Consider the following 13,645-nt stretch of genomic DNA (forward strand, 5'->3'; position numbering starts at 1 on the left):
TTTCAGGGCTTTCCTTTGTATGGGTAATTACAGGCAAATTCTGCTGCACATACATATAAAAAGGACAATACTCATGTTGTCAATAATTACATATTTTATTTTACAAACAGGAAATTGCAATAGGTTGTTGTTGTGTCCTGCTTGGCTCCTGATATAGACAGGAAAAATTAAGTCACTGCACGAAGAACATTTAATAAATCATTTTATCACATAACCGTGCCGATTTTGTGACTCCGTAAAAATGGTGTTGCACGGCAATGCATATACTTTTGACGTGACTTCATTTGCATAATATAAACATAGCATTAAGACACGCTAAATGATAGCGTTATACTATACATGTTTCAATGAAAAATGGTACCTTTTCACTTCAAACAGTCTTTTTATTTGGTATGTGATAAATAGAATATTAAATTTGTGTAAGTTCATTACTAAATTTATTGAACTTGTTGCATAAAATAATATTGTTCAACTCGTTCAATAAATTCAGCATTAAACTTCACTCATTCAATATCCTCTACGTATCAACCATTAATTGAAAGGTCTATAAATAGCAACAAAATGAGAAAATACTCACTGATATTTCACAATAATTGTTTAGTGCACTTGTCTCCTGCTGGGATAATTCCTGGAAATACATGGGTGCAAGTTAAAAATATCAGAAAACCTGAAATTAGCATTATTTGTATTGGTTTTATATAGTAAAAGAGTGCTTTCAGAAGTATAAAAACACCTGAACTTCAGGCATATGCCTGAAAACTTGCACCCATGGAAATAGAAAACATGATCATTCACATTTCTTAACCTGAAAATATTCTTATACGCACCAATCTTTATGAGGTAATCAAATAAGAATACAAAATGTAACAAACAAGCCTACTTAAAATATGCATGTACATTCTGGCAGGATATCCTTTATTACATACACTACCATTTACACTACACTACACTACACTGCATTAATTAAGTACCAGGGCTCACGCTGTCGGTCGCCATAGTCGCCATTTGCGATTATTTTATAAGATTGGCGATTATTTTTGCATTTTGGCTACAAAATCTGGCGATTATTTTTTACTTCCAACAGTGTTTATACAAGGTATAAAAATCGATAATGAATGCAGAAGACCCAATTAACACCAGCGGGGTGCATTTAATTAAGTGTCAACTTTTTACCGGTCACGTGCTGCTAACTATATTGCCCGAGGTGATAAAATACATGCGAGATGTATAATTGTATAAGTACTTTAAAGATATTGTCCAGCATTTATAATAGCCATCAAATATCCGTCGATTAGCCACAAAAATCGTTTTAAAATTGATAAACTGGATATTGACTTACCCAAAATTTACCGTGAATTCCAGTAATTGCAAATTTTTATTTTTTTTTGTTTTAAGCTAATTGACTAAATCGCCAGTGGAAAACAATGGTAAAATATTTAAAAAGTATTAAATTCCAAATAACTATTTGCACAACAACCAAAATTGTGAATATTTCTTCAGAAAACAGGAAAAATCCGATTGTCACATATTTTCGCGACACCGATAATTTTGATATTTATTTAAAGGTGAAATAAGCTATGTCCTGTTTAAAAATCTTTACTACTATTGCAGTAAATTTGTATTACATTGGTGATGATGATATTTTTCAGTTAACTATTCAGAAATAAGGCTGCATTCTGTGAATGAGTTTGCAAACTTGTGTTATTTCTATAGGCTAATATGACCTAGATCTACTCCAGTTCTGTGTGAAATGTGGAAATTGACAGTGGTTATAGCTGACAAAATTTGATTAGAACAAACAAAAAAAGTTGTGTGATAACAGCATTATGTAAAGTTATAATGAATCTTTAATATTATTGTTATACAGTAATTATACTAATTATAACGTTTTTATTCTGTTCTATAATAACAATTAAAGTTGTGGTTCTATTTAAAAAAAAGGTAGTTATCAATATACACAAATGTATCAGTTTATTAGAGAATCCTTATAAAACTGAAAGATATGAATTTATGTTATGTTTATTTAATCAACTGCTTATGTTGTTAATCGCTAATTCGTGAATAGTCCGCTGAACTTTTGGCTATTATTTTTTTAAGTAAAAATTATTGGCTATTATTTTATTTGAGCCAGTGTGAGCCCTGAAGTACTGATTGAAATTAATATTAAAACTGTTAATTAATAAATGTATCATAAGAGATCCCTATGATAACTTGTATATCTTACCACATGTAGCGAAAACTTTAAGAAATACAAATAATAAAACTTTAAAGATCAACTTTAAAACCCAGATCAGTATCACTGTCTAAATTGTTTGCTATTTAGTCAGTATATATTTTGAAATTTTCCCTGAAAATGATTAGCAATTTTGTCCAGATTGACGAGTCCATTTAAGATATTTAGCATGATAAACGTTAAATCCCATACAATGCAACCGAAACCATTCAATCTCAGCTACTTTAATCACTATGACAATGGACCTTTCCGGTTTTTCGTAGCGGACCATTTAGCCACACCTTTTCCATTCATTGCTAGGTCAACTGCTCACAAACAGTATCACAAACATAACCATGTGTTCTTTTGTGCAAACCAGGTCAACCAGTGACTATGTATTATCTCAGTGTAGCAATTGGATAACAAGTTAGCCAATTTACATAAAACTAAAACACTGGAAAGGTCCGTTAATGAAAGCAACAAGATCAACTTTTATTTCATAAATGAAAACATAGTTGCAAAATATTTGTTCACCAACCACTTAAAGATATACTATGCTCAAATTTGATGCTTGAAAATATTGAAAATTGCTACACAGTCTCTTTGTAATTATAAAATAAACATGTTTCGACTTCAATCAAAATAGATATGTTTTGTTTTACACACTATACACTAAAGGTGGACAATCTATAAATATATAGTGTCATTAAAAGGACTGGCAGTTTTCTTTAAGAAAAGACCAATTTTACTTGACATGTGATAGGGAACGCAGCTTCCCATGCATAGTTTGTACATTCTTTCATTCAAATTAAACACATTCAGTATGGATTTAATGGAAATTAATAATTTTATTTGATTAAAATATTTTACTCAAAGATGAGCATAATATTTCTTTAAAATTCATCATGGTAAATTTTTATTTATCTAGCATCAGTATCATGTTACCTCTAAACTTGAGTGTACAATATGTTTGTATGCTATGTAAGATGGAAAGTTCATAAGAAAGACTTTGGTGACAAACTGAAGTAATTTCTCTTTCTCCTCTATTGTCCAAATATCCTTCTCCTTCTCGTCTTCCTTATCACTTTCAGTTTTCTTTTCATTCTCCATTTTTTCTTCCTCAGTTCCATCAGATGTCTTCTTTCCTTCTTTGTCATCTACAGATTTTTTATTAATTAAAACAACTTAATAATGTTGCATAATATGTTGCCTAAATTACAGACTTACTTACCTGTATGACATAGATACTTTTAAGAAAGAAATTAATTTTAAAAGCTCCAAAAATTGTACATTAAAGTAACTATAGGAAAATAATATAAACTAGTACTTGCAAATATAAACCCCAAATTTTTGTTCTAATTCTAGTTGCATTTTCTAAATCAGAAATTTATTAATAACTTGTTTCAGTAAACTGTTCTTTATTGAGTTAAAACAAAGAGATGTCATATACATTTATACATTTACACTTTGTGAATACAATGTCATGTACAAATTAAGTGCATGCATTCTTATTTAAATTGTGTAATATCAAACCTTTTCCAGCAGTCACTTCTTTTTCTTTCTCTGTGAGTTCTCTTTCATTATCCTCGGGCAAGGTCTGTATTAGTCTGATACCTACACTTAGTGTATCTTGAACCATTGTGTTCAACTTCTCAAAGTTCCTATAGTCCTTGAAGCAGCACATACATTGCCTACAAATTTAATTAACAATCAATGTATAAATACAATTTCAATACAAAATACATGAAAATATATTGGTCAGATTTCTTTTACTCGAGCAGTTTAGGAAAACAACAATTTAATATCTCACTGTATAATTATTTAATGAAACCTTCCTCAAAAAGAATATGAAGTACAACTCTGATTCTCACAGCTTATGCTTTAATTCTTGCTGTTTACAATCAATCTATTCTTCCTTATAGAAAAAATCACAAAACAACATAGACAATATTATTCTAATGTTGTATTTTAATATCTTTAAAACATATTGTCATCAAGGGTTTCCTTGACAAATTTCTTCATTTTGACACTCTCCATGAGCAATAGACCAATTAGACTATATGTAGTATATAACTGTGGATCCCAAACAAAATCGGGTACAAAAATCAGGGACAACTTTACTGTTAACAGTATGTGCATAACATTTAATGTTTTGTGTAATGTAAACCATTCTAAACAATGTTGGTATGGTGATTGGTATAAGTGATAAACCCTAAATCTTGAAAAAACCAGGCAAAACCCTAAATTACAATTCTCGACTGCACAACGCAAAAATAATGAAAAACTGTTCTATCAAACTTACCTTTGAGGCCACAGACACACATACAAAACAAAAGAGAGAATCTCCTTCTTGTCCATATGAAAGCCCCCATGTTGACTTCTTTCTTCAACTGCAAGAGTTAAAAGTAGGTCCCAAATATAACACTTGCAAACTAACAAAATATGAGCAAAAAATGAAAATTGCCATAAGGTTTTCTTATAATTTGCTAACATTTCCATGAGTACAAAAAATGTAATTATGTATAATCTGATGATTATTACTTCTTGGCAGAACAATGTCATATTAAGAACAATATACAAATATCGAACCATGTGAAACAGATAACAGTGCAGACATAAAATATTCCACCAATCAAAACGCTGTGAAACATCGATTGTACATAACTTTTCGATTTTTTCCGTTAGATTTTACATTTTTTGACAGTGAATATTTACCTGTGTTAGGGGTAGCTAATTGAATGTAAGCGTTTATAAGAGTCAGACTATATTTGAAGTTTCAAATGCATTTAAAGTTTCAAATGAAATATTTTTGAACAGAAATATTTACCCATGCAAATATATTTTTCTGTTAAAAAATTAGGAATCAACAGTGTAAGAAATTAGGATTTGAATCTTCTAGGCTGGTCGGACTACCAGATTGGAATATTCATTAGCGCAAAAGGCATTTCACTAGCATGATTCGTTTGTTCAAAACAGTTGTTTATATTGCCTCTGAAAATACAGTAGCCTGGTCAGGCTTGTTACTGTGAAAAGTTGGTAGCCCGAGGAGAAATTAAGTAGTCAGGGACTATCGGACTACTGCTAATTTCAAACACTGAATCAATCTGTAAAGTGCTTTACTTAACCAGTTTGGCAGCTAGGCGAAAATAGAATGTTGTTTGTATCTTATCTTAAATTGATAATTACACTCCATTCTATTGAGATTTTTTATTAAAGATTGTGCATGAAATAAGAAGAATATTTGATAAACTCTTCATTAAAGCTTGAAAGCAAGATATTCAATATTTTCACATTTTTTTTATGTTGCTATGCATTATGAGCAATATCTATTAGATGTCAGGCTTGACTTTTAATATGAAGTTAGCTGCTACCTATGGCGCTGACAGCTCTTCTGATTTATGATTCAAACATAACAACTTCATGTAAACCGTTCTTTTTTGCACTTCATAAATAAGTAAATGCAAATATTTTGTACTGGAAACAGAAACAAATAAATTGGTGGTGTTCAACCTATCATCAACCTATCATCGGAGTGCTCTGAATATTTCCGAATATCTTCAAACGCCTCAGTGATTTCATTGGCTACGCTCTTTATAGCGAAGCAAAGGGGGACCACTGTGTAGGCATTAGGAAAATCCTGTCCACCATTTCAGTTAATCTCAAATCATAGTTGTTGTTTTAACTTTATTATTTTATAACGTCTTTTTTTAATGTGTTGATTTATCAAAAAGGATATGTAAAAGCAGGCCTCCATGAATTGTTTTAGGGCCACTTACCCTCCAAATTTACTCGCCCTTCATAGATCTAACTTGCCCTACATTTTGACAGACAAAATTTGTAACAAGAGCTGTCCGTAAGACAGCGCGCTCGACTTTTTTATTGCTTGCCAATAAAAAAAGTTTTTGCAGTAAAAGGCAATACAAGAATCTCTGTATTTTTAAAGTGAACTAGTTGTTTGATACCCTTGAATATTACAGCAATGTTTATATGACATAATTTATGGTAAAGTGAACAAGTGGATAGGAATGAATTTTTTTAGATTTTTTAAGTTTTTTAGTGCTTGCCTATAATACAAAACATTGACAGTTAAGGGCCATAATTCAAATAAAATCTTTGACAGAATTACCTTCTCCTGGACATGTTTGGGAATCATGATTGTAAACAAGTATTCCAACTTTCAAATTAATATCTCAAACAGTTCAGTCAAAAAGTGGACTGGTACTAAAAACTTAACCAAGATTCTAAGTCGATAAAAGGCCTTAATTTTTAAAACAAATCCTTGACAGAGTTACCTTCTCTTGCGTACAGATGGGGGTAATGATGTGAAATAGCATTAAAAGTTTCAAAGCAATATCTCAAAGGGTTAAGGCAATAAGTGGATTTTACCCATATTCAATGTATTTTCTAAGTCAAAAAGGGCATAATTCTGTCAAAAACCTTGACAGAGTTATGTCCTCTTGTCTGTTGATGAAGGTCGTGATGGTAAACAAGTATGGTCAGTTTCAAAAGCAATACCTCCAATGGTTTTGAAATAAAGTGAGGTGGTACAAAAAACTTAACCAAGCTCAATACACTTTCTAAGTCAAAAAAGGGCCATAATTCTGTCAAAAACCTTGAACAGAGTTATGTACTCTTGTCTGTAGATGGAGGTTATGATGGTGAACAAGTATGGTAAGTTTCAAAGCCATACTTGTAATACTTCTGAAATAAAGTGGGGTGGTACGAAAAACTTAACCAAGGTGTGACGCCAACGCCGACGCCGGGGCGAGTAGGATAGCTCCCCTTTTCATAGAAAAGTCGAGCTAAAAATTACGCACAAAACTTAAATTTTATTAATTACTGGTCTATATCGGTATTATTGGCTTTATTCAATTACATATTGTTCAATAACATTTATAATACTTCTTATTCTTTTATTATATAATCTTCAACATAGCCTGAATACTTATTCTATTCAAATTTTTACACACACCACCTCATGGCTAAGTATAAAACATTATCGAATGCGTATGTATTAAACATTGTCGAATGCTGCTGTTGTTACAGAATCAATTCATCATACCCATTTGGTAAAGTTTTATAGTTAGTCATAAGGTCAGTTTCTCGTTTTCAGTTGACAGTATTACAATTGAAATGGCGTCTGCTGTTTGATTTTTTTACTGCATATCTTCATTTATATTTAATATTTGAGAAACATCATTTGGATCTGAAAAATCTTACACGCCCTGATGGTCTTGCCCGGCCCAAACTTTTACTTGCAAATGCGTGCAGGCGAGTGAAATTATTGGATTTGTCAAGGCTGGTAAAAGTAACCTTTTATTTTTATCATCGTTATGTAGTTCATATCAATGAAATGTATGTTTATTTTCTGATTTTGTACATCATTCTTTCACCGGAAGTGTTATCTTGCAGGCGTCTTGTAGAAATAGTCTGAATTATGTAGAGACTCAAAAGCACCCTGATATCTATATTTAGCTCTAAAGTATTTCAAAATGGTGGCGCCCAGTCAACTTAACTAAGGATTTTTCTCCAACTCGTAAGATATATATTTTTTTATTGATTTTAATGTGATTTCAATTTGATTGATTCACGTCATACATGTTAATTTTGTTATCTAATATCACTACTGCCCCACTCAGGCTTTCTGCAAATTAAAATATAACAAGCATGTAATGTCTAATATATTGGATGACAGCTCGAGAAGCTATGCAATCCTTCACTTGAACATTCAGCAGCATGAGGCAAGTTTTACAAGTCTGGCCATCATAGCTCTCACAAAACTGTTTGCTATTAACAGAAGTGAACAACTTTTTTATCTTTTTATGCCATTGTCTAGTTTTGCATGCTTTAAAAACAATTATTTTTGATAGGAAAAGTTAAATTATATTATCACGATACGACAATGCCCTTTATTAAGCCTATGAACAGCAATATCATACAGAATGAATTTGCAATATTGAACACGAGAGAACAAGGAGAAACGAAACTTACAATTGTCAAGAATTGTCAGCAAATCTGAGCATACGTCACACATCTTTGATGAGTGCGTTTATAAGGCAATATCAATAACTGAAGTTTACATCTATTTTCTCGATCTAAGTATAAAATCCTAAGAAGAAATAACAGTTTTTGAATTGAAGAGTTGCAGTTTTGTCTCATTCCCCGCCATATTGGATATTAACCGGAAGTGCCTGAATCTCTGATATTTTTATTTTTTTCCATAAAACTCCCGTTTAGAAACATTTGTACTAGGTCAATGTAATTATAATTAGATATTTACTTGGTCAAACTTAATATTAGAAATGAATTTTAATGTTTTTTTGTTGCATGCACGGAAATTTACGGAAATTAACGAAAGATTATTCAACGACATAAAATTTAATTTGCGGCTATCTTTTTTTCTTTACAAGTTCACTTTATTTCTCGCGTATTTATAGCTGTGATTTAAGTTTTGTAGACATGTATGATGCTGCTTTAATTTCACATAACTTCTTACATTGTGCTTATGTTATATATTTGCTCGATTGCGTTTCTCTAATGCTCTTAACTTTTTTCTTTCTGTTTTATTATGGAGCTAAATATACATAGAGCTCTGTGGTTTTATTCAAGATAATAATCTGCATGTACATACTACATAATAATTTTCTAGCTGTAAATTATGATTCTGCTTTAAGTACACATTCTTTCATTTTATTATAAATTGAGTTTTACTCAGGTTTACACTGGGGCATTCTAGTCCTAAGTTTTATGAAGTTTTGCTGAAATGTTTTCACATGTATGTTTCTAAATATTGTATATTTTAGAGACACATTTTAATAGTCTGATATATTGAACTGCAAAATCTCTTCATTTATAATATCAATAAGATATATTGTGTTGTATTTGTTCGGGTATAGATAATGCACGTACTTGGTTTGTTGTAAACATCCGATGATTTTTTTTTATTTTATTTTTTTTTTTTGCCGCTAGCATGGAATTTGTATGAATTGCGATTACTGGGCATCAAAATGTCACTGTTTTTATGCCTTCATAACAATGATTCTTGGAAGATACATGTATTTGCAAAATGCTGATACATGAATGTATGATAATTGCTCTAAGACGTATCTTATTACAAACATGATATTAGCAGAAACGGACTTTACCATCAAATAAACTAAAAAAGATAAATAAAAAATGCGATTATATCTACCAAGCAAATTATCATCAATTTTGCAAATACATACTTCATAGATGGTGAAATGAATTTTTACTATGCGTGCACGTGTGTGTGTTTTTTTTCTTTGTTGTTGTTTTTTTTAAAACGAGTATTTAGAAAAGATATACCAATTAACACTACAGATATTACAAATGAAAATGTAATAACTCCCATCAACTACAATTAATGATTATCTCGCTCAAGTAGATGAATTTATCATCGTCTCATTGTTAACTCGGCCATATATAAGGAAGAAATAAAACGCTACTTATTAACATTAATCAAACTGTAATGAACTTTATTCATGAAAGTGTTTCAATGACATGATTAATGTTTCAATGAATCGTCTTGAAATGTATGTCAGCATAATATTTACGACCTACTTCCTTTTATAGTAAAAACAAACAATAAACACGTCTAGCTTATTTGCATACCGTTCGCAGTACACTTAAGATACATTTAACGCTACATTTAACATGCAATAACGTGCATTCCCATATGGCGTGTTCACCTTGTAAAATAAGTGTTATGGTAGAGAACGAATTTCCTTGACAAATATATAACCATCTGGATGAAAGTTATAAGGAAAAGTGCACTATTACCATTTACGAGCAAGCCTCTGTAAAGAGGCTACTTGTGATAAAGATACCATAAATCACTCCAGGGTCTAAAACAGGTGCGCCGTGCTTAACCCGTAAAGAGCGCTTACTTGTACATAAAGACCAACATTCAAGCCCTATCATAATGTCCTTCTAGAATTTAAATAAAAGAATATTAAACCATTGCAGTCTTGTGTTGTTTTTTCTTACAGAAATACATGCAATTTTGGAAAAGATGATAAAGTTCCTGTTGGCCTGGAATATTTTCCCGGATATCAATGCATGTTATCACAGACATATATACTCTATAGTTAGCTCCATGATGTAATCTACTCAAAGAGAAATAATCATGTACTAAGCACTCAGTCACTTTCTTATAAGCGATTTCTTTTGCTATGAACTGATATTTTCATTTAGATACCTTTATTTTTTCAGTTAGATACATTATATTTTAACTGCGTTATCGTGAAACATAAAGTACTAGTATGTAAAAAGGAAAAATAACTGTGGCATTTATTATATTTTCCAAAATTCATGTACGATATAGACATAATTGTAAGTAAGTTTCCCTATTTCCAAATGTTTTGCATCTTCGAACTATATATGGTTCAGAAAAAAAAAACAATCAAAGAAATTAAAGGCTGTATACGATTACTTAATCTATATCCTATCACCTTACAAAATACGTTACTATAACAACACGTTTTCTTAGGAGAATCACTGCCGTATATAGAAGTGCTTAATGTCAATTAATAATAGATCATTATTGTAGATGTTACAGTACAGACACTCTTGCCCTCTATTAATGTTATCGTCTTTATCAATAACAACAATATTTTATAGAAGATCCACTTAAACAGAGAATGTTACCATTAATGGATCTTTTATTTGTAGCCTCACAGAATTTCTTGTCAAAAGATCGGCCTTGATATTTGATCGCTGTGAACAACACATCGTTAATTCTGTGACAAGAGCGCTCATGGAGAACCTTGTGTAAATTCATCATCATCGTCGTCATCGTCGTCGTCGTCATCATCATCATCATCATCATCATCAACATCATCATTTTATCACTAATATAATAATAGTAATAATAATAATAATAATAATTATTATTATTATTATTATTATTATTATTATTATTAGATCTATTATTATGACAATTGTATTATTACATTTGTATTATTATTATTATTATTATCATCATCATTTTTATTATATTCTGACTTAAAAACATGCATTCAATTTTGTTGTTTAGATTGTATTCAAGTCAATATACGCTAATTCGTTATGTTATTAAAAGACCAACTATGTACAATACATTTGAAAATGATCCTGCCTCACTCACTGACTCTTACTCTTTATCACCTCCTTCTTCATTTTAGAAAAATCCATTTCTCATTTCACCTAGTAAACTTTAATCTTTATAACATTTTAAATTGTTATGGACCTTGTCACAACAGGAAACAGAGCAATTTAGATAGAGTGTTTTTCCTGACAAAGTCTTGGGAACGTCGATTAAAGGTTAATAAACCAAGGGTAAAGGCAAAAATGAAAAATACTGCTGATCACATAAAAAAGCTAAAACGGTAATTTGTCAAATGCTCCGGTTTAACAATAAAAATCGTCCTTGAAACAACATGACCTTTACAAAAAGGTCAACGTCTTCTTAGATGGATACTGCCTGCCCCAGAGGACATAAGTAATACATCTCCGTATGGTCATTATAAATGACAGCATCTGTCCACGTACATACACTGTGCATAAACAACTTGCATTATTTGTAATTATTCATTAAATGGATTGCAGTATTACATGAGAAACAAAGTAAAAATATATGCAAACTACGTGTTAGAAAGGAATCTAGAATGTTCTGATTTTGTTCCTCTTGGAATAAACATTTGATGATAATGTAGCAAAAATTAAGACATAAATCGCCACAGCTGGCTATACAGTGTCCGTACGTTTAGAGTTGATAAAATGAAATAAAAACAGACATAAACTAACCCTGTGAAAATATTTTCAGTAATCAATTTTAATGCTATAAAATATATAAAACATATAAAGTTATCGCAATATCAATAACCAAGACCATGAACGTTGTTTTCATATCTCGGGGTTCATTCACCTGAAATGTTATTAACAAATGCTCATCGGTGCCTATGTCATGTCCAGTTCAAAGACCTCTCAGAAATTTCCTGACCGAAGCCGACAAGAAAAGGAGTTTCAAGTATTTACCGTTTAGAGCGGTTCAATAGTAGGATTATGTAACGTAAACATTCGAATACTAGTATCATCTATTCAGCGAGGAAGATAATATATAAGAATATCTAACATAAATCTCCGGAAATTGAAGAAACATTGTATTATTTTTCATGTGCCGGGACGGGAAAATGTGCCTGTTGCATCTACGACATATTTGTTCGGATGTGGTCTTTCTATGTAGCAAGTCTGAAGCAATATTTTACATTACAATGGAGTGCTCGTACGTACACACAAAAGCACACGTTTACACGATTGCACTTACTCCACAGTGCATAAAACGGGGGAATCTATGCACCCCATGTCTTAGAAACCATATAAATTCAAATTGCGATTTATGCATCTGTAAATTCCTAAAATCGCTGAGCCTTTCTTGGAGTCTTATATTTAACTTGACCTTTCTGCGAAAAACATGAATTTACCCGGTTTAATCCTTTGCCATGAAACAGTAATTATAGCGGGAAAAAACATTACCCTTTCTTTGCTGATCAATAATCTCTCTCTTTAATCATATTTGTTCAACTAATTAAAAAATATGACCATCAAAAAGTTCAGTGACCACTGCGTTCCTGCTGTGTGTATACTACGGATATACATGTACATGTATATCAAAACGTTACTGTCATCTGTCTTTATACATACATGTATTTATGTAGGATATTATTATTTTATATTTGTAGTTTTTCATAGTTTAATGTTAAAGTATGAACTTTTTTTCGGCGGTAAGAAAAGGTTGGTTAAGGAAGTAGTAGTTTACAAAATCATTAAATTGTATGCACGACATAACATTATTCACTATATAATATGTTATACTTGTTATATGGTGCTTGGTTAACATATATTATTAATGAGAAGTAAATGATTATATTCCTTCGTTGTTCGTTATATAAAATAGATGGTTATATATGTTGTTCGTTACTCATTATCTGTTTTAATTATTGTTTGCGTTTTATCAACTATAATACGAAAAGAAAGAAAGAAAAGAAATAAAAATATATACTCATTTGCCACAAAAATGCTCTATTGACAATTGGTATAACTAGTGAATTAGTATTTTGTGTAGAAGTTGTTTACATTTTTCTACCTACTTCACATTCTATCTACTTTATGCAGTTGTTAAACTTCTAACATGATCTAAATCTATTACCAAAACATTATCAAATAAACAATAAAACAATAAAAAATGGATATCTGAGGCACAATGTACCTTTAAACATATCATATGTGTATGATACTATGTAATAACTATATGATATTTCATTATATGTTGATAATCGACGTTTTATACATGTATTTGATTTCTTTACTTTTTCAAAATTTGTTTACCATTAGTTTTATCAGTACAACGTATTTTCAATGAAAAAAAGCTATAAA

General features: G+C 30.9%; 1 protein-coding gene across 1 annotated transcript in view; it reads right to left on the reverse strand.

Moving 5' to 3' along the window:
• LOC132729563 (ubiquitin carboxyl-terminal hydrolase 34-like) overlaps positions 1 to 8,404 on the reverse strand; it is a 78,564-nt gene extending 70,160 nt beyond the window's left edge. The window contains 5 exon segments of the mRNA XM_060715345.1: positions 578 to 628; positions 3,158 to 3,369; positions 3,746 to 3,903; positions 4,515 to 4,602; positions 8,204 to 8,404. Coding sequence (XP_060571328.1) covers positions 578 to 628; positions 3,158 to 3,369; positions 3,746 to 3,903; positions 4,515 to 4,602; positions 8,204 to 8,246 — 552 coding nt within the window. The 5' untranslated portion in view covers positions 8,247 to 8,404.
• Positions 8,405 to 13,645: the final 5,241 nt, after the last annotated feature.

This window comes from Ruditapes philippinarum, unplaced genomic scaffold (assembly GCF_026571515.1).
Source record: "Ruditapes philippinarum isolate M1 unplaced genomic scaffold, ASM2657151v2 ctg9_1_1_1_1, whole genome shotgun sequence".
Lineage (NCBI taxonomy): Eukaryota > Metazoa > Mollusca > Bivalvia > Venerida > Veneridae > Ruditapes > Ruditapes philippinarum.